This window comes from Meriones unguiculatus, chromosome 6 (genome assembly GCF_030254825.1).
Source record: "Meriones unguiculatus strain TT.TT164.6M chromosome 6, Bangor_MerUng_6.1, whole genome shotgun sequence".
Lineage (NCBI taxonomy): Eukaryota > Metazoa > Chordata > Mammalia > Rodentia > Muridae > Meriones > Meriones unguiculatus.
The window spans coordinates 13,872,679-13,895,226 of NC_083354.1; the positions used below are offsets into that span (position 1 = coordinate 13,872,679).

The 22,548-nt window shown below is 39.3% G+C and overlaps 1 protein-coding gene across 1 annotated transcript; it reads right to left on the minus strand.

Annotated features, from left to right (window-relative positions):
- Positions 1-1,026: 1,026 nt before the first annotated feature.
- Arpp19 (cAMP regulated phosphoprotein 19) lies at positions 1,027-21,749 on the minus strand. The gene is made up of 4 exons (XM_060384754.1): positions 21,723-21,749; positions 21,487-21,541; positions 8,706-8,828; positions 1,027-4,723 (listed from the first exon to the last, which is right to left on the minus strand). The coding sequence occupies exons 2-4, from the start codon at positions 21,529-21,531 to the stop codon at positions 4,553-4,555; spliced, it is 339 nt and encodes a 112-aa protein (XP_060240737.1). The 5' UTR covers positions 21,532-21,541; positions 21,723-21,749; the 3' UTR covers positions 1,027-4,552.
- Positions 21,750-22,548: the final 799 nt, after the last annotated feature.

Below are 22,548 nucleotides of genomic sequence, written 5' to 3' on the forward strand. Positions count from 1 at the left end.
GGATAAATAACTTCAGGGATCTTGAAAGCCTGAGTTGGTGGAACCATTAGTATGAGTGTAGAGAGGGCCAAATTTAAGAAAAAAACAAAAACAAAAAAAAACAAAAACAAAAAAAAAAACAGCTGCTCACCTATTTTCAACCAACCATCCTTTCTCCAACTCCTTGCCTTTTTGCCTTTGTGAGAATGAAGTTTCTTTCACTCGAAATGCACTTTTTTCTTCTTTCCAGCCACTTTCACAGCAACTGGTTTCTTTTTTTTTTTAGACAAGGTTCTCTGTGTAGTGTTGGCTTACCAGGCTTGCCTCCAACTAAGAGATCTGCCTGCCTTTGCTTCCTCAAGTGCTGGGATTACAGGTGTGTGCCACCATGCCCAGCCACAACTGGTTTCTAACAGCACCTGAAAACTCTACCACTCATGTTGTGTTGAACTCATTCCTAGACTTCTTAGAAGCCTAGGCCTTATGAAGCTGTGTATCTTTGTGTCCAGGTATGATCTTGAACTCCTGATCCTCCTGCCTGCCTCCTGATGGCATCATGGGTAAGTGTACCCAGACCCATCTGTAAAGTATAAGGAACTGAACCCAAGGTTTTGTGCATGTCAAGGAAGCAGTCTACCAACTAAGATATATCCTCAGCCATGGAGATTTCCCAAAACTTCTGTTTTGGAAAAGTTTTGTCCATCTTTTTGTATTCAATACTGCTGTACTAGAACATCTTATAGACAAGATATAAACAGCAGGGTTTCATTAGCACATTTAAACTAGAGCAAACTTTTAAGATTACAAGTCATTTCTTTCCCTTTTTTGTTATTTTTTAGGCAGGGTTTCTCTGTTTAATAGCCCTGATGTCCTGGATTTGCTTTGTAGATTTGGCTGGCCTCAAGCTCACAAATATTTACCTGCCTCTGCCTACCCGGTGCTGGGATTAAAGACGTGTGCTACCAAGGCCTGCTACAAGACATTTCTTCTAGTGGCTTAGCTTCAGAAAACATACTGAAAAACATTAACAAACGACAAAACTGCATATTAAAATCAATAAAAATTAGGTAGATCCATTTATTTCGAGTGTATTTTACAAATGTAAGTTTGGAAGGGCTATTTGACAAACTTCAGCATTAACCGCCAACTCTACAGACATCTTTAACACGAAAAGGCATTTATGTTGGGCCTTTGCATACAGGCAGTGTCCTACTGCATATCAAACAGTGGAGAAGCAGTGCCAGAATTGAGGGCAAGGAACTAAAGGAGTTAGATGTTTATTTTTACTGCTGCTTAGTTGATAAACACTATATGATCATACATTTATGGGTGTCACCACCACCAGTAATTTATAGAATGAAACCCACAGACCTACCTACTTCAAAAGCTGGAACTACCAAGAATATCCAATTGTTATCTATAGATGAGACACCACAGGTTCTTTTGATCCCAGTTTCTAAAAGTGGCAGTAACAAGTTGGAGAAAGCCAGGTAAGACTGGCAGTGCGTGCTGAGATGGGAGATGGTGCTTTACAAGATATAAGTGCTTACATGTAAGGGCTGGACATGGTGAGGGAATTAGGTTACAATGAGTTTGAATGTTGGGGGGTGTGACGAGGCCAAAACAGACAAGGCCTTGGTAACTCCTCAGAACAGCTCTTTCCATAGGCTACCTGCTTTTGACCAAACACTAAATTTACAGCAGAGTTTAGGCTGATAATTCAGCTTGATACAAGACTCTGTGATATTCAGATTAAGAATACAAGTCTGACTTAGTAATGACTACCAATACATATTCAGAGGTATATTTTGATGACATCAAGTAATAAGAGCAACTAATTGTAACCATGGAAGTAATAACAAGTAGTGGCCTTGGCATGACTGCCTTCAATAGCTTGGACATTATTTCCAGAGCAGCAGTACAAGATTCTTTAACAACTTGTAGACTACAAACATGTTCCCTCCAATCCATCCAAATGCTATTCCAACTAGACACGAGCTGCAACTGTGAAGTCAGATGGAGCCTTCAGGATGTTTCTCCTATGAACCACTGAACAAGACAGATTTAGACATTAGCCAATTTGCCTTTAGTATTTTTATCAATTTCAATTTACTTTAACGTTAAAATTAGCCACTCCCCAGACACAACTTTGACATAGAAATGGACAATTAAGTTCATTTCATCAAAATCTTCACTAAATGATGACCAAAGAGCCTGCGAAAATATCTACAACTGAACTTTGAGGCAGAACAAAAATCAGGAAATGTAAAACCTCTCTCAAGCACCAATGGAAGCCATGCAGCTATTCGTACAAATCCTTAACAGGTCTTTTCTTGAAGAAAATCCTGAGATTTTACTTAAGCACTGCTACTTTATAGAAGGCAGGTTGGTTTAGTGAGGAAATTTACTTTTGATAAAGACTGCTTTTATTTGGGGCACTTAGTATTTCACAGATCCTCAAGTCTTGAGGTAGGTTAAATATCAGTGTCCTATTTCACAAAACTCCAGCAGGTGTTACTCACTTGTCATAGACTATGAATCTGGTGTTCAGGAAGCATGGTCACCCTTAGATTCATCTACCTAGTGTTTGAACTTAATAGTAATGGGCTTGCAAATATCCGTAAAAAAAGACTAGATAGCAATCCTATGATAAACTGCACACATTACAAAATAACCCATCTGCTCATTACAAATATACTCACAGAATTACGCTGCAAAATTGTCAACATGGAGTGTAAAGTGTTGCTTTTCTGCCTCAGGTTGAATCAAGCAGGACCAATCACTAGTGTGGAACCACAGGAAAGCAGATTTACAAATGTAGCCATAATACAAATGATGCCTGGATTCCAGAGGCGGAGGCCTCTTGGGCCTCCAGCCCGAGATGAAAAGGAAGAACTGCATCAGCTCAGGCTGCTACTGCTTAACATGCTACAGCTCGACATCCTGGAGGGTGAGAGGGGGAGCGCTAACAGTAAATGTGTCCCAATAAAGTGCTAATGTCTAAGTAAAACTAAACTGCTATTTTATTAAAATGCCATGCATCGGACATGACCTAAATATTTTAATCTGAATGTTTTGCCTATCATATAAATCCCTCTAATTGTTACAAGCCCAATTCTCCTAGTTCATCATTATTCACCAGATTTCAGCCTATTTTGACATAGTTTCCTAGACCAAACTTTTCAACTACTTGCTTCATTATAAAGTTCCCTTAGGGATAAGAGTGTAGTTTTGTGGTAGGTACAGTGCTTGCTAAGCACACATGAGACAGTGGTTTGATCCTCAGCATAACAAAACCCCCCACAAAAGTCCTTTTATTTTAGCAAGTTTAAAAAGTAAAGATAAGATACATTATGCTTTTATATAAATGGAACAGCCCAATACGAGTCACAGAAGCAAAGTAAAGAGAAGATAGGGGCTGAGAAGAAACAGAAGGCAGAGAATGCAAGGCTTTTACTTTAGTGTCCCCAAACTTGAGTGTGGAAGTAAAAAGTTTCTACAGTAAGAAAGTTTATATCGATTAGATGGTTTCTGTAAAAGTCAAAATGAAATGTTCTGCATAGAACAAAAGATATGCCTAAGCAACATATCATATTTGTACAAGGCCACTGAAAGTCATGAATATTAGTAACAAATGAAAAGCTTAACTCTGTAGCAGGCTGAGTATATTTCAGTTTGGTTTTCTAATAAGCTTAAGATTGTAAACTATTCTTATAAAAAAGCAGTAATGGCAGGCAGATTTGTGTAGGAATTCTTGTGCTTCTGGTTGGCACATTTTCTACTTTCTAATATGATGAAATTAATACAGACATTTGTAAAAGGTTGTGCAAAACTATTGTATTTACAAAAATGGCACAAAAGTGAATGCAATAGTCAGTGCACATGCACACCCATTCATGTCTTCAACAAAGAAAGCTGTCCCCACACTGTAGAACCGAGGAAGAGTACTAGCTTCAATGACAGCTGGTAAGCACTGGAGTCACACAAACCACACCAGAATGGGCAAATATCGCCCAGGTAAGATGCTCTTGTTACAGCTGGAACAGCAGGTTTAAGGCCGTCAAGTCCAAGCAGTTATTCAAATCTTTTGCAGCCCATTAACTTGTGTTTGAATTATGTGACTTGTCTTCCAACTTGTGATCTTAAACTTGTCTTACAAAATTCAAAAGGAAAATACAGAAGAAATCAATACAACAGAGGTTCTATTAAATAAGAGTAACATATAAAGCTGTAACTATGAGGAAGTAAGAAAAGCCAAAAAAGCATTCAAGCTGTAAAACTTGCTTGCTACTTGTTGAAGCCAGCCCTACAACAGTTAGGCCATATATGTACAATTATTGTCACGTCAATTACTTATGTTGCTGTTACATGTCCTCTGTATCAGTGCACTGTAAAACTAACCAAAACCTCTACACATGTATGCTCCCTTACAACAGTAGCACACACTACCACTACCTGCAAAGCTGTCAGTCTCAAATGACATAGTGAGTGGAAAGGAAACAGAAAGTGGATAAGTAACGCAATAAGGAGAAATAAAGGACATTAGAAGACTCATGCAGTTCAGTTCTTTTAATCAGCCAGCCAGCTTGCTAGCAACCAGGGATGGTTTCCGCTGAGGAAGGTCCTGTGGAGTGGGAATGTGGTCACCAGTGACCTCTGTCTTATCCGGGGCTGCAGCAGGAAGCTGCTTATTCTTCATCTTTGCTTTTGCCATGTTGTAATCCCCAGAATCAAAATACTTTTGCTGCAAACAAAAACAAAAAAAAAATGGATTATAGTTTAAAAGTTCTTTGTTACCAGTAGACTGACTTTTGTTGGAAGAATAAAGACAACATCACTCTCTAACATTCGGATAAAAGAGTGGGGCTGGAGAGATGACTGAGTGGTTAAAAGCGCTGGCTGCTCTTCCAGAGGACCTGGGTTCAATTCCCTGCACCCATATTACAGCTTACAACTACTTATAATTCCAGTTCCAGGGATCTGACACCTTCACACTGGCATACATGTAGGCAAAACACTAATGTATATAAAATAAGTTACTAAAAAAAAATAATTGTGATGATAGTTTAAGAGCAGGATAGTCTATAAGCAAAACCAGATGAATCTGCCTTAATTCTGGCTTATATCCATCATGTTTAGCTTATTTTTTATTGGATCTCTGCTATTTATAAGCTGATGTATCAAGAGCTAGCAAAAGATAAAAAAAAATGATAGAGTAAATCAACCATCAAAACAACTTTTAACATCACAGATGCTGTGGTCACTAAAGTCTGGGTTTGGCAAAAGAAAATACTGCAGTGAGGGTCTGCATAACTAATGAGCAGAAAAAAATTCTCACTTTGGAAACACCCATGTGGTAAAATAAAGTAGCTGGGAGTCAGCTTAGTATAGGGCTCCTGAATGGTCTAGGGAACAGGCTCACTAGGTGGCTCCTCCTGACTATTCTTTGACAAGATAGACCTGGCCTATCTGGTCTATGATTAAAAACTACTTTTCAGATAGCAGTGTACAAGTTTCATATGGAGCAGTATGAAATGTGGTCCATGTACTTCTGAGGTTGCTGTAAAATGGGCAGAAAATTCTGATGCCCCCAAAATCAAGAATCTGCCTATATCTGAGTATGTGTGGCACACCTAGAATTCCAGCACTCAGGAAGCAGAGGCAGGAGAACAGACATTCAGGCTTGCCTTTAAAAAGGAAAATGGAGCACTGCTGCTTTTACTGGCTGGCACCTGGACAACAAAGCAGCCTGGCAAATTTCTTACTTACACTACATAATGTACGTTCACAGTAAGAAATTTAACACTGTGCAAACTAAAAAAAAAAAATTTTTTTTTCATTCATTTAGTGGTTATGTGTGCCAGAGCATGTGTGCAGAGGGCAACTTTCAGACAATGGTTCCCTCCTTCCATCTCCTGAGTCCTGGGGACTGAACTAAGGCTGCCAGGCTTGACAACAAGAGCCTTTACCCTCTGTCATCTTGCAGGCCTAAGATTGGTACAATTTCCTTTGATTTAATAAAACTCAGTTTGTAACTAGAACTATTTTACTAAGAAAAAAATTAATCATAAAAGGATCTTAGTTAATTGCATATTGATATCTTCTGCTGAAAAGAAAAATAATTAAATTTTACTGTGGCTAGAATTTAAACTTATATTAAAAAAAAAATCACTGCTTGGTAGTTAGAACTGCCCACAAAACAACAAAAATCTCTACAGAAAATGAACAAAAGGAATGTTATCACAAGACAGTGAAACCCAGAGCCTGAGCAAAAAAAAAAAAAAAAAAAAAAAAAAAAAAAAAAAATAGCTGTGACAAACCTATCTATCAGAGCAACCACAGGTGGTGTGGGCAAAGCAGACAGATGTTTATCAGATCAGGGTCCAAAGGACACAGTCTAGCAGTGGTATTAGCTATCTAGCAATTTCTAAACTTCATGACTTTACAAAAAAAAAAAAAAATCAAACCAAACCAAAACCCCCTATGATTACTCCCTACAATCCTCACGTTTGGAGTCTTTGTACAGCAGGAATATCAGTACAAGTTTGAGGACAGCTTGGGCTACATAGTAAACTCCAGGCCAGTGTGAGCTATAATGAGACCCTGTCTCAAGCCAAAGAAACCCCTTAATGCCTGATAAAACATACTTTAGATCATACAGAAGACAATCTTTTAAAAGCCTCTCTTCACATACATTTAGCCATTCATTTATTTATTTGAGACAATATCTCATATATCCCAGGGTAACTTTAAACTCTAACTTGATATGTAACAGAAGGTGACTTTGACCTCCTGATCCTGCCTTTTCATCCCAAGTGCTGGCATTACATAATACCATGCCCGACTTCCCACTAAAACTGAGCACACTGACAATATGTATGTGATCACGCAACATGAGAAATTCTAAAGCCATGTCTACTAGAACTGGGTCCTCAGTCTTGGTACTTTACAAGCCACAAGTACAGGAAATCACAGGCCAGGCTGTGATTCTGACTCTGATGGGCTATAAACTCATCATGTACATGGTCTTATTGTTAAAAGCCCAGTGAAAATATTATATAAGATTAATTTTATAATACCACCTGGGTATGAGGCAGACCTAACACAGTAACTGAATGTAATTCAATCTTCTCAAATAATACAGAAACTAAATCTTTTAGCGTGTTAACTATTATGACAAAGAAAAACTGAGACCTAGAACCTTGTGACTCTGACTTTAAAAATATTCTAGAACAATAACAAAAGCTTATTCACTAATACAGTTTGGGGAAATACAGAATCATTCAAACATTCACATCTCAAATTCTATATAATTATTTGAGTCAAGTGTCATTTGCTTTATTTATAACCATTTAGAACTTTAAGATACATTAATTCTGCTATGTGGAAACCATTTCCTAAATACTAATAACCAGCCAAGTGCAAATACAAATCTGATGCCCAGGGATTATACATGATTATGTCATAGCTAAAATATACCTAATGCTATAGTCTAAAAGTAAAGAGTACATGCACATTCCACACACCTGCCCCTAGATTCCTGATGAGCGCAAGCTCTCTTTGATATTTCTACTCATTCACTGCGCGGTCCTCATACTCATGGTTTTAAATACCACATTATCTATTTTGTTGACTCATTATAACTTACTTTTTCTCTGATGTTGAACATTGATGTGGCTTCTAATTATAGTAAAAGCTTTACGAGGGAAAAAGCTTCAAATTTGAAGGTTTTTTTTTTTTCTCATACCAAATTATAGCCTTACCTTCATTATAAGGGATTAGTCAAAGAATTGAATAATTCCATGAATCTTACATAAAATAGTTTCAAAATTAAGAGTAATGATTTTAATGTTTATATAAAACAACTAATACATTACACTTAATTTCAGTATCACCAATAGGAATTATTCTAAATATTTTCCACTTTGGTTGAATTTAGTATGATGAAATTTAAATTTCACTGATTTCTATCATGGATGTAAAGCCTTTGTTGTAACAGTTATAGTTGCTCTGTTAAATTTCTCTATTTAGCATTATGCTACTGTTTTTTAAGGTCTCTGATTTATGGAATAATTTCCTGAGTAGAATCTGTTTTACAGAATAGAAATTATGTATTTTTCTATACTTAATATAATTTCCTTATATTTAAAAGATATTAATCCTTTCATTTTTTAATGTTATAAAACTTAAGGTATTTATTTAAACATAATCATAATTTAGGATCTTATACAGTAAGGAATTGTCTTTCACATATACTTCACCATTCTCTGATCCCTGTATGATAAACAATTCAAATGTATTTTAACTCTAATTTTCTACATTTTTTTCAAGCAGAAAAAAGGAGTGGGAGAATATTTTTAAAATATCAATTAGTGCTACTATTTCAATACTAAGAAGAGAAAAGGGACAGGGGCCACACAGAAAATAGAGGGTAGGCTTGAATTATATCTACATTTACATTCTGACAAAGATGACAAAATGTCAGTATTAAATGAAGGTGGTAGTTTACAAGAATTTTTTTAAGTTATCATCTGTACTATGCTACACACTTGAATTTAAAACATTATAAATGCTTATTTTTATAATATTCTTGGTATGAATCATGGAAAATACTGACAAAGACAGACACAGGCATACGCACCTGGAGGTACAGATAAAAATACAGACATTCACCTCATGGTTGTCAGCACAGGGAAAACATCTGAAGATAATACTCAACAACTTACCCCTTTCTGCAATCGTTTCCTTAAAAAATCAGAACCGCCAGGCTTTTGTCCCAAGTGAGGATACCTTGCTTTTAACTTAGCTTCTTCAGCTTTCTCTGGACTAGTCACTTTATCTTCCATTTCCTGAAATAATTTCAAGTAAATTACTTTGAATATAAGTTATTAAAAAAATTCAACTTTTAATATCTAGATTCTGGCTTTCGTTGTTGAACAGCAAGTAATACAGCCTCTGACTAAGAATCAAGCCCAGGAACCTTTCAGATGCCTCTATCTTTTTCTCAAATGTCCCATGTGATAGCTCTGTTATAGCTGTGATGCATGTGTAACACCCCACACACAGGATAAAAATACCGAGAGAGCTCAGCTCTCAAGTCTTGCTTGCAGTTACTTTCCAATCATGTATAATACATTTAGTTAGTCACCTTCTATGGAACTCTTCAGTTCTTTGTCTATATTTAGAGAATTTTCCTAATACTATCAAAATCTAAAAGATTTTAATTTCCGATTCGTTTAAAATCATGTATGGTTTTTAAACTCCTAGACTCTTTACTAGACATTAACAGCCAAATACTAGCATATTTTCCTAACTAAATCAATTCAGAAGACCTTGATATCTGTAATAGAAAAAAATATGTTCATCAATCCTCATCTTTGGCTGGGCGTGATTGCTCATGACTATAATCACAGTACCCAGCAATCTAAGGCAGAAAGACGAAAGCGAGTTCAAGGCCAGCCTAAAGCGAGTTCCCATTTCCTACCACCACCAAGGAAAAATTCTTATGTCAAAATGATCACATACTTTTAGGTATCCAAACCTGCTTTCTGAAAAGACTGTCATTAAATGGCTCTATCCCGGTGCTTTTGGGGGCTCTTGAGTACTAGTTAAACACACTACTACTTGGTTACAGCCCTGCTCCTCTCATTATCTTAAGAGTATTTTCTTAAACACCTATCTTGATTCAGTACACATTCTTCAAAATGCTATTTTACAGGAAAGAATTTTTCATATCGTGACAAGAACAATGAATCAAAAAAATCATAGGTTTCCTGTAATGGGAGGCCGGACATCTGGCAAGGACACTTTTAGCTATTGGAGTCATTTCTCTGAAGTGGCAACATCACACATTGGCACATTTTGAGTCTCTAAGGTTATTTATGAAGTAAAACAGTAGAAATGTTACATCTATAAATGTCAAATCAAATGTTCTTATATAGCAAGTAAATAGCTTATCTAGGAATTTTTCTTAACATCATGCTTTTTAATAGATCTTTTCCTCAAAATTACATTTATACACATTCTATTCACCTTATGTATTATCAACACTTGACCCAACAACTCCCTTATACCCCAGTATAAGAAGAAGTGTGAGGGAAAAGGTGCAGATGTCAGATGGCCTTTGTTTTCAAGTCTCTTTACATTAGCCTGCTTTTTCTACATTAGATGTCCTACTTCCCCTTTTTAGGCTGCAGTTTCATGTATCTATGCTGACTTCCAATCTCTTACTATGGCCATACACACATATGCTCCATACAAAATTTACCTGACTATTCAGCACAGGTAAGACTCTAATAATTATTTTTCTAGTCCTTACATTCAAGAATGATATATGCAGCAGTTCAATACAACACAAATCCTGGGTATCTTTCTGTTGTAAGCTTGTCAACATGCTGCTTATCACTGTCACATTTAAAAGCTAAGTCTTCACAAGCCCACTACCTCAGCTGGTACTCAATTCTAGTGTACACTCAAGTCTAGACAAAAAAAAAAGTCAACTGCAACATCATCATTCTTTAAGGAGATTTTGTTTTTGTTTGCCTTTGAGACAAGGTTTCACTAAGTAGGTCTGGCAGGCATGAAACTCACTATGTAGACCACAGCCTTGCACTCACAGAAATCAAGCTGCCTCTGCTGGGGCAGTTAAGAAGTTTTTCAAAACTGATTTTACACATGATTTCTGACTTACGAAGAATTATCCAGGTAAGATATGAAGATAATATACTTATGTAAAGCTGGAAACACTATTAAAAAAAAAAGTGCGCAGTCTACTATAAGAAGATGTGCTAGAACCTTAGCGACATCTAGTGGCTGGCTCAGTCTTCACTATACAAATCTACTGCAAGCCATCAGTATTCTAAGAGCTAAATTTCAAAGCAAAACTGGATGGAAGGCCCTACTATTCTTGGGCTTTCCTGTCCAGTTAGCCCTTTCTGGAAATGCTATTGAAAAGGAGCCAAAGTCAACTGCTAGCCTTTAGTCCCAGAACTTTCAAACCTTTTAGCTTTTGTTGGGCCAGAAAGACTGTGCAGCAGGTAAAGGAACTTGCTACATAAACTTGACAACCCGAGTTCCAGCTCAGACTCTGCTGGTGTGTGGAGAGAACGAAGTCCTGAGAGTTGCCTCTTAACCTTCACATGTATGCTATGCTCACACAGGCAAAAAAGTGAGGCCAGTCAGATCTACACAGTAAGTTCCAGGAAAAACGTCTACACACAGAGACACTTTCTCATGAAAGAAACAAAAAGAAAACACACTTCTTTCAGTAAGTACTTGAACCTAGGAGCTCCAGAGTTTGAGACCAATTAGACTGCATCTCAAAACAAAGAAATGAGGTAAGAGGAAAGTGAAGGAAGATTGAAGGAAGGAGGAAGAAAGGAACTCCAATTATTGAACTTCCTTGCCAATATGTAACACATTATTTATTCCTGCTAGTACAATTTCCTAAATGAATTGAAACTTTGTTCTGTATTCAATGAGAGAAGGAAAGAGGAAATGACAGGCCTAAGCTACATTTTAAAATGCAGTTAAGCACTATCAAGACTTCCACAATACTTTCTATTAACCTGCTGCAGATGCAGACATTTTATGACCTTACATTAAGTAAGTGTAAACTGCTGGACGTTCACTAACATTCTAGCACAGCTATATACTTATTTGCTTATGGAGACAAAACATGGGGTGGGGTACTATGGTTGCTGGCATCCAGCTATTCTTGCTCTTCCCTATATGCTTCCCAAATCACATTACTATCAGGCAGCCAATGGTAGCCACAGATGAAAAAGCATGATAAAGAACCCATTCTTCTCTTGATCATGTTACAGAGCAGAAGGCCCTGAGTTCCTACAGTGGAGTACTCACAGACAATCAGGGGCTCCTGTAGCAGCTACATGGCAGTGGGGTACAAGCGGCATGCTCCAAACAGGACTTACTCCTGCAGTCACTGACTTTCTTCAATCCCTGTCTCTAAAAACATCTCTTTCCCTTCTGTTCTTTCAAGAATTTGTGAGCCAGCACTTCAAGCCATTTCCTTTTTGTTTGAAATATATAGCTTTTGTTCTTGCCTTCCTCATACAATGCTTAATAAAAAATCAAGTGAAATAATTTTACCTGTAGTTATGCTAAAAAATGGAAAAGGACACAGAATTTGCTATGGTTACAGGTTCTTAGATATCGAAGATGTTCCTGAACATTTACTTTAGCTAAGAATGAAAGCAAACTGGGAAGAAAAAAAAAAAAGAGCTTTGTCATAAAGAGAGGGAACTAGAAAACAAACAAACAAAAATAGGTTATATATTCATACATTAAATACTATACCCTGGATGTCTTTTGCAAAGGGTAAAAAGATACAGGACCATGTATGTAGCCTGTGTCAGACAGCACTGAGGGCCTGTGCTCACAACTTCAGCATGAGAGGAAGGGAGGGCAGGCAACAATAAAGGGCTGGGTGTGGCTCAGTGTGGAACACTTGCCAAGAATGAGCAGGGACCCAGGTTCAATTTCAAGTACTGCAAAAAACAAAATGAGATAAAAAAAGAAAAACACGTAACAGGACAGTATTCTTAGAATTTAAATGTTTTGAAGTCATGATGGCTTATACTGACTGTCAAACTCTGACAGGAACAGAATCTCTAGGCACATCTGTAAGGGAGTTTGTAGATGGATGAACTACCCTAGATGTTACCAGTATCATTTTATAGGCTGGGGTCCTAGGCTGTATTTAAAAAAAGGAGAAAATAAGACTGAGATGGCTAATTGGTTTAAGAGAAGTTGTACATCCGTGAATACTGCAGTTTGGATCCTAATACCCATGTAATAAAGCACATGCAGCAAACACTTGTCACTCCAGTTCCAAGGGATGTGATACTCTCTTCTGGCCTTCATATATGCACTCAAAACACAACACATGGACTCACAGGAGCTCACACGCACATGCAAAACACACACACACACACTCAAAGTATTGGGGGGCGAGGGAAGGAAGAACACCAACACTCATCTCTGCTTCCTGGCTATAAAAGCATTGACTCATGTTGCCCTTTAAGTGGTACATGCCTTTCATCACAGCACTCAGGAGGCAGAAGCAGGCAAATCTCTGAGTTTGAGGCCAGCCTGGTCTACCTAGGGCTACACAGAGAAACCCTATCTCAAAAAGCAAGCAAGCAAAACAAAACAAATAGAGGCCCTGCTCTCTGTGTAGCTCCCATGGTAGACACAGGATGGATAGGGACAGGACTACTTACTAGTCCCCACGCTAAGGTACAAGCCCATGCTGTATAACCTATACCCAGGCACCTGATCCTTGCAGGTAGGTCACAGTACCCCAACAGGGTTCAAAAACAATCACTGTTGTTTTGTCCTTGAAGAAAACCTAACCAGAAGCCCACTCAGAAACACAGCCATTTTACCTAGATTATGCACTAACCAGAGTGAAAGCCTGGGCTTGGGAATCTCTCCACTGGAGGTGATTGGCATGGCAGCAAGGCTTAGGTGATGATTCCTGCCAATTCAACTAGGAGCAGTGTCAGGGGCAGAAAAGCCTGTTCTCCTGGTTATCATGCACTCTGCTGCTGCAAGGATAATTTCTGTCTGAATTTAGGCAGCTACTAGGAACTCTGGTCTCTCTTAAATTAATCCATGTGAGCAGCTATCAACTTGTTAGGCAAAGGGGGAAAAAGGCTTGAGAGTAGCACATGTATGTACCAGGCAGACACCATTAGCTGGGTGTGGTGGCAGATACATCTAGTGAGATGACTGAAGAGGGTCAGCCTGGATAAATTTACTGAGACCTAATTGTGCCCCTCCCCAAAGCAGAAAGCATTTATTTATACTTATTTATTTTACTTTATAAGTACTTGGTTTTATTAAAAAACAAAAGATCCCAGTAATTGTTCTTACATTTATTTATGACTGTATTTTCTGTGCGGGGATGTGCGTGTCAGAACAATGTGCGTGGAAGTCAGAGGATAACTTGTACGAGTTGGTCCTTTCATTCCACCATGTGGGATCTGGAGATCAAATTCAAGTTGTCAGGCTTGGAGGCAAGAACCTTAACACTCCAAGCCATCTCACCAGTACCTGCTAAATTATTTAAAGAAGGGGCAGGGGGAAGAAAGATCTGATCAGGTGTGATTATGTATGACTACATTTCTAGCATTCAGGAACATATTCATGGTGAGTTCAGAGACTGCCTGGGCAGCGATATCCAGCCTCAAAAACAAAACAAAAGGAAGTCTTACAAAGCTTGTGTGTGTGTAGAATTAATTTAGTGGTAGATCAGTTCCTTGGAACGCAGAAGACCCGAGTTTAATCCACAGAATGGGGTGGGGAGAAGACAAAAAGCAAAGAAACTAATTAAAAAGGGAAAAAAAGGAAGAAATCAGTGAAGACAAAATTGTAGAGCAACAAAAGGTAACAGCCAGGCAGTCCCAAAATTCCAGGCAAGATTACAAGTTCGAGGCCAGTTGGGTATCCTAGTGATTTCTAGGCCAGCCAGGACTACAAAATAAACTTTTAAGCTATGAAAAATTAAAAGATGGGCATATATCTCTACCCCCAACATGTATGAAGTGGAGGCAAGATGATCAGAAGTTCAAGGATACGATTCAATATCTAAAACTAGGTTTAAAAAAAAAAAAAATAGTAAAAGAAGCCAGACAGAAGTGGGGCCTGGTAGCACACACCTGTATAATCCCAGCACTCTGGGAGGCAGAGGCAGGTGGATCTTTGTGAGTTAAAGGCTAGCTGGGCAGACTTGGTAGGAAAGCCTTTAATATCAGCCCTCAGGAGGCAGAGGCAGGTGGCTCTCTTGAGTTTGAGGTCAGGCTGGTCTACAGAGCAAGTTCCAGACAGAAAGGTTAGAGAGAAAAATCCTTGTCTCGAAAACCAAACAAACAAGTAACCAAACCAAGCCCCTCAAGCCCACCAAAAGTAAAGGCCCAGCTGTCACCAAGCCTAAGGACCTGAGTTTGATCCCTGGGTCCCAGATAGTAAGAGGAAACAACAGACTCCCACAAGCTGTTCCCTATTCAGCACATAGACATCATGGTATATGGGCAAGAACACACACAACTCACACCAATTAAACAAAATAAAAGTTAATAAAAAGCTTAAAAAGAAATGTCAAACTCAGGAAGAAAAAGTTTTAAAAAATTCACATCCGACTTTGAAATTTTACTCTTTAAATACTCTTGTATCACAGGTTTCTATATTTTAGCAATATATGATGAAAATAAAGTATAGTTATATACCTAAGTGGTTTCTTAGCAAATAATGATGGGAAGGGCATCAACTGTCTTCCTATAGTCAACACATAAAACAGAATCTAATCCTCATCAAATGTAATCCTGAACTAAGATTAACACATGTATTTCTGTGAGTTTTACTATTAGAACAATTATAAACTCACTGTTACTAGGGTATTAGCTATGATTACATACACAGAAACATTTAGGAGCTGGAGTTCAGCAGCAAAGCACAATCTAAAGTTCGTAAGGTTCTGGGTTCAATAGACCAGCACCAACAATACCAAAAGACCTTTGAAAAAGTATCAGGTCTGAGGATGTAGCTCAGTACAGTGCTTGCTTCACATGTGCACAATATGCCCTAGGTTTAAATCCCTAGTCCTGGAAAAAACCCTAAATCATTATTTTATATTCTAATAAGCTAATAATTTTGTCAGAATGCCATCATTTCCTAGCCTGTGGCTCAGTTACTTAGCACCGACAGTAAAACCAGAGCATTCAAGTAAGTTCTGCCTGCAGAGCAGTATGGTCACTCGTGCACTGATGAGTAAGTAGAGTTAACAAAGGCCGATAGACTTTTTAAGATATTATTAGGAAGGTTCAACTACTGTTACCAACTTATAGAAAATCATTTTTTTTTGTCCTGTAAGTTCTTACTATTTGCCAGTGCTTGGCATTTAAGGACAGTATGTAAGTCTCCAGAATCAACACATTGTCCTTCAACTGTTTTCATAAAAGCAAGTGATTTTCTACACAGGTAGGTTTACCATCAGCTTGAGAATATTTGATGCAGGAGAACCATTAGGTTCAGGAATGTAAGTTTTAAAGTACAAATCTTAAACAACAGAAGCAAACCTAACAAGTTGGTAGGGCTGGAGATGGAACTCTGTGGCAGAGCACCTACCTAACATGCATTAAGGCCCTGGGTTTTATCCCTAGTACAAGATGGGAACATAACTGTAATCCCAGCATTCAGGAGGTGGATGTAGTAGGATAAGTTCAAACTCACCCACTGAGTTCAAGGCCAGTCTGGAATAAAAGACCCTGCTGAGCAAATCAAAGAAAGAGAAATCTGTCTGAATAGAAAGAAAGAGCATTATTTAGCCTACCAGTGAAGAAAGGAATAACAAAAAATATCTCCAGAAAATACCAAGATTTACTACTAAGTTTTAAAAAGCTGGGGAAAAAAAGGAATTTGTATCTACTGTTAATACTGATGTATGGAAACAGTCATGTGATGCACATGATTAGGGATGTTCAGAAAAATGTATTGGGCAACTTTTGTCATTAGATACAAGAGTGGGGCTGAAGAGATTGCTCAGTGGTTAAAACCAATGACTGCTCTTCTGGAGGACCTGGATTCAACTTCCAGCACCACATGGTGGCTCACAACTATCTGTAACTCCAGACCCAGTGGATCTGATGCCCTCTTTTGATTTTCCAGGGCAGCAAGCAACAAACATGTACAGACATATATGCAAGCAAAACACCTATACACATTAAAACAAACAACCAACCAGATGCATGTGTAAGACTTAAGAAACCTTCTGTGAGGGAGAAAATACAGGTTTTTCATTTTGCCCTTTATGGCCATTCTCAGGGTTTAATGAGCTTAAGATGTCTTAAACTGGGGCAGCCATAGTACATTAAGACCTGAGGTGCTAAGAATGGTGGACAGCAACAAAGGACACATAACATCCTGGAAACCTTACAGCCATTCTCCCAGTCCTGGGCTGACTTTCTTTTGTGCAGCATTGCCAAGGGAGAAAATAACTAACTTCTATCTTGTTTAATCTACCACTAATTTCATTTTCCTGTTACATGTAAACAAGCATAATTCTGATTAAAGAAAAAAGCATGTAGGATTCAGATACACAAAACCTTGGGCAAGCAGGTTTTATCTGGGGATGAAGGAGGCATCGAGAACAGAACAGACAATATAGGCAAGAGGAGGACTTATGGGAGATGAAGAAAGAGAATGTGATAAAAGGAGGCTGAACACCAAGCTGGTGAGCTTGGACTTCATCCTGTGACAGATAATCGGGGCAGATAAACTTACTCTCAGGCAGGACAGTCCAAGGTCACCCAGTACCACCTACCTATGGGCACCTTTGAGAGAATTTGCAGTCAGAAAGGAACTAGACATGACTAGAGGTTTCACACTGAAACATTGTATTTAACAGTTCCCTTCCTCTTCCACAATACACAAAAGTACCAGGCTTGTCTTTTTTTGTTGTTGCTGATTTTAACTTTTAAACTGTTCTCCCTCTCTCCCCCTTTCTCTCCAGATAGCCCTGGCAGTTCTAAAACTCACAATATAGACCAGGCTGACCTTGAACTCTAGACTGCTGAGATTCAAGGTGTAGGCCACCATGCTCCACCCATATCTTTTTTTTCAATATAATTTTTAAGTTTGTGTGTTTTGTCTGCATGTATGTCTGTATACTACTCATTTATAGACAGTAGTGAGCCACCATGTAGATGGTGGGAATTGAATCAGATCTTCTGAGGAGCAGCCAGTGCTCTCTCTCCAGCCAGGTGTTCTTTTAACACAGTATTTCAACTGAAAGCTCTACTTCAGTTAGTCTTCCTACGACACTTGGTTTGATTAAAATAACCTCTAGAAAACTTGCTAATGACATCCTGAAAATAAAACAAAAAGACGAAACCCAACAACCTAAACCACAGCACACATATACACAACATTATTTAGCTGTGTTCATATTTTTAAAGTAGGTCAAAGCTAAGGTTTTTATACTGTGTCACCATGTGCTCATTCTATTATATTGGGTTATGTAGCTCAGGCTGGTCCTGAACTCACATAGCTTCTGCCTCCCCTGACTGGTGGAATTATTGGGTGCCTGGCTAAAACTATTTTTTTCATTTTTTTTTTTTTTGTTTTGTTTTTTTGAGACAGGGTTTCTTTGTGTAACAGAAACAGGTTGTCCTGTACTCAATTTGTAGACCAGGCTGGCCCCCGCCTCCCAAGCGCTGGGATTAAAGGTATATGTCACCATGACCTGCTTAGAACTAATTTTTAAAATATTATCTTCAAGTCTAAATAGTTAAATGACCTCATAGCTTACGTTGAAAGGATAACTTAGTCATCACATGGTCTACGGGATAGTTAACTTTAAACAGCTGCTACCATTTCTCAATATATTATTTAATTTCAGCACAATACCAGCTACAAGAATAACTTATAGATCAGCTTTGTATTTGTTTAAAATTGGTACAAATTAAACAGACTGATATCTGTGTACTTTTATGCTCACACACACATTTAACTAATATCCCAATTAAAAATAGAGGCCTATCTGATTTCCTTCTCTTTTAAAAAAAAATTGCTATTTATTCTTATTTCCATTGGCCTGTGGATTTCTTCTCTTAAAACCTGAGTGTACACCATTCATAAGGGCTAGAAATACAGGGTCTAACTATCTTAAACTTTTAGAGGCAACAAGCTAACCTACTATAAAACCTTAAAAGTATTTTTAGCTGAATATTTTGGCCTTAAATGAAAGGTCAATTGGGTACAGAGACAACAATCAACTTTTTAGGTCATGTAACTGTTCTTTCCAATAGAAGAAACAGGTGATTTGGCTCATAGGAACATAGAAGTGACTTTGCACATTTTCATCCTGTTTAAGGACACAGTCCATGACACAGGCACTTAAAATGTACAGCCAATCTTCACATCAAAACAGGACATTACATTGCCAACACCCTGTAATTTATATCAATGACAGCAGCTAAAAACAAAACAGACCTAAAATAAATATGCTTAAAGAGGAAAAAAATCATAAAGAGAAAACAGTGAAAGTTATCCCTGATAGTAGGTATTGTATTGGGCTATTTTTTTTTTACAGTAACTTAATTTTATTTATGTACATTGATGTTTTTGCATGCACTCATGTCCTGGTGTTACAGAGAATTGTTCTGGGAATTGAACCCGGGTCCTCTGGAAAAGCAGACAGCACTCTTTTAACCACTGAGACATTTCTCCAGTCCTGTATTATGCTATTTTAACCAAAAGTATTTATACTCTAGAAATCAATACTTCAAACTTTGGCAACATATTAACAAATCTTGTTACCCAAAATCATTTTAGCTGGGTATGGTGGCAGCTGGACTATAACCCTTGAACTTGAGGGGTTTAAGGCCAGAGGAACACTTAAGTTAAAGGCCAGCCAGGGCTACAGAGACCCTGCCTAAAAAAAAAAACAAACAGGGGCCAGGAAGATGGCTCAGTGGATAAGAGCTCTAGCTGGCAATTCTTATAAGCCAGGAACTCTCAAGGTAGGAGAAAAACAGACTCCTGCAGGCTGTTTTCTGATCTCTATACAAACACCACTCCAACACACAATAAAATTTCAAAAAAGAAAATTACCTACCACATTATGATGTATTAAGTTAAAAATGAGCTGCATTTCAGTGTATTCAAGACAAGATCAACATGGGCTTTGAGTTCCTAAATCCAAAGCAATTACAAACCAAAAAGTTTACAATATTAACAGGTAATGTTTAAGATTATTTCTAGGACTGCAACTGTATGCCCCCCCCCCTTTTTTTTTTGCTGCAAAAATGTATTGCTCAGCTGGGCCTCATGGCACAGGCTTGTAACCTGAGCCCCTTGGTGTCTGAGCCTAGCGCATCACAAAATTCAAGGCCTGCCTTGAGTACAAAGTGCGTACAAGACCAGCCTGGGCAACTTGGTGAAATCATCATAAAACTGAAAACAAGGTGTGGGCCAGCAGGGAATGGAGCAATAGTTTCAGGGCCATCCTCTCTAGCTCGCCGGAGCTACACTAACCCTTGTCTCACAAAGACAAGGTAAGGGTTGGGTGCACAGTTAGAAAGTGCTGGCTGTGCACACACTTACTTTCTTTCTCTTGTTGCTCTCATGAAAACAGAGGGGGACCCCAGGAATAGAGCTCAGTGGTAAAACCCTTGCCTAGGTTGCCTTACTGAAGAAAGAAATGAAGGCAGTAATCTTTCTTCTTGCAAAGTATATGACCAAATAACGTGGTTACTTTCTACTGTTTCCATTATCCCTGTTTTCCTTCTTTTCACCGGTTAACTTACAATCGCTATCAGAACGGAATTATCACAATGGAAGGAATAATAGAGGAAAAGTTAACATGATTAACATATGGAATGAGCAAGGTACGCTATCCTACAGTGTAACATTAAGTATAAGCGGTAACAAACATTACTGCTTGTAATATTTGCTTTAAATATTAAACCAAATCCCAGCTGCAGTAAAGCAGTTTGGCATTAATTTCCAATTCATCAATTAGTTAATTTTGAGACAGGGTCTCACCATGTAGCTCCAGGTGGCCTGGAAATCACAAATATCCACCTGCTTCTGGCCGACTGCTGGGATTAAAGTCGCAGTTTGATTTAAAAAAAAAAAAAAGAAAAAGAAAAGAAAATGCTGGGAACTCTCCATAAACAATTTGAGAGATGAGACCAAGAGCTTTTCTCCTTTCTCAGCTGACTCCATGTACCCAGGAAGGCAAGGCATCAGAATCATTATGATGGAACGGGCAGGCACTAGGCCTGGCCTCATACTCATAGACATATTGCTAGCACGTTTTTCTTCATCAGAGAAATACAAATATCCCGATGTCTCGAGAACCAGCTGATTAAGTTAGTGAAGATTTGTAGAACTCTGATTTTCGAATTTTAGTCAAGTACCACCTGCAAACCCCACCAGCTGGTGAGCAAAGGCTGTGCTGGGTTTACATTATCTCATTTGGGCCTCACAGCCGTCTTGGGAAGTAGGCGCTATTACCGAGACTTTACCGAAGAGAAAACTGAAGCCCAAGGGTTTACAGGAAAAGATCATGGGGTCACACGGCTCACAATCTTAATCTAGATCTGCATCGCCGCCTGAATGGAGGAGACACCGCGTTAAGAGTTATCTGCAAACTTACAAGTGGTCCAAGCGCTTCTGGGGAGGGGAATACCACTTCCTAAGCAAATAAAAGCTCACTATAAAACTTGGGAGTCCTAGCATGGGCCTAGCATGAGTCCTAGCTTTCTGGTATACTTAGGTGACACCCCGAGGCACCGGAGAGAAACGTTAGGTGTTCAACCCGCCCGGGCCCTGGTTGCTGGAGGAGTCATCGCCGTGTGAGGTGACGCCAGCGGAGGGCTCCAGGCCGGCCTCCCTCAGGCCGCGCTCCCGCAGGCCCGCCAGCCAAGGCTCCCGCCACTCCCGGTCCTGCGGGCACGCCGGGCCATCCCGCACACGAACCTTTTGCTCCTCGGCCGACGCTGCCTCGGGGACTTCCGCGGACATGGTGCTCCTTCTGCAGAAGAGACGACGGGAGAAAACCGATTACCGTGGGGGCAAGGCCGCCGTCCGCCTTCTGCCAGCCCTGTTGCCCGCCGGGCCGGCGAGTGCCACGTTGTGACGACACGGGCCCCGGGCTCCCGCCCGCCGTAGCTCCCGCAGCCCAGGCCCGCCAAACTGCCGCGCCGCGCCCTTACCTACCTATCCCCGCGCCTCCGGCCCTGCGACGCCCAAGCACTTCCTTTTTCCCTTAAAGGTTGCGGCTCGCGCCTCACCTCACTTCCGCGCACAAGTGCTTCCTGGGAATTGTAGTTTATCTGTGGCTACGTCTCTCCGCCCCTTTTCCAGACTTCTCTGACCTAGTTACCCATCTGCTTGCAGTACCTCTACTTCAGCTTTACTTCCTTGGTACCTTGCCTCAACACAACCTTTTCTTAGACCAACCTCTTCAAAGCTATAACCGCTCTGGAGAGTTCTGGAGCACAGCATCATTACAGGAATTGTGATTATCTTGGGTTGCCTCTGCAGAAGCAGCCAATATTTCACTCAGAGATACTCCCAGACCTTGGTATTTTCTATGCAATAAATAAGTGATCAATGAATTCTGCTTCAGTTCCTTACTCTCCAAAACACTGAGCTCCACAGTGACTTTTATTCTTTTTCTTTGTTTCTTTTTCTTTCTTTCTCTTCTTTCTTCTTCTTTCTCCTCCTCCTCCTCCTCATCATCCTCCTTCTTTCTTCTTCTTCTTTCTATTCCTCCTTCTTTAGTGTTTTTTGAGACAGGGTTTCTCTGTGTAGCCGTGGCTCTCCTGGAACTCACTCTGTGGACCAGGTTGGCCTGGAACTCAGAGACCCACCTGCCTCTGGCTCCTGAGAGCTGGCATTAAAGGTGTGTGCTGCCACCACCTGACTCACAATGACTTTCTTAACTGTCAAGACCTGTGGCTTCATATCTACACCTAATTCTACTAAGCATCCTATGGCTTTTGGCACATTTGGTTCCAAGGAAATGTTCCTTAGAAA

What these genes read in the sequence shown, in the direction of transcription:
- Arpp19 (XM_060384754.1), bottom strand. Translation starts at nt 21,531, where the DNA reads ATGTCCGCGGAAGTCCCCGAGGCAGCGTCGGCCGAGGAGCAAAAG. An exon ending in CGTCGGCCGAGGAGCAAAAG is followed by an intron (nt 8,829 to 21,486) that starts GTTCGTGTGCGG and finishes AAATTATTTCAG; the next exon opens with GAAATGGAAGATAAAGTGAC. An exon ending in GGAAACGATTGCAGAAAGGG is followed by an intron (nt 4,724 to 8,705) that starts GTAAGTTGTTGA and finishes TTTTGTTTGCAG; the next exon opens with CAAAAGTATTTTGATTCTGG.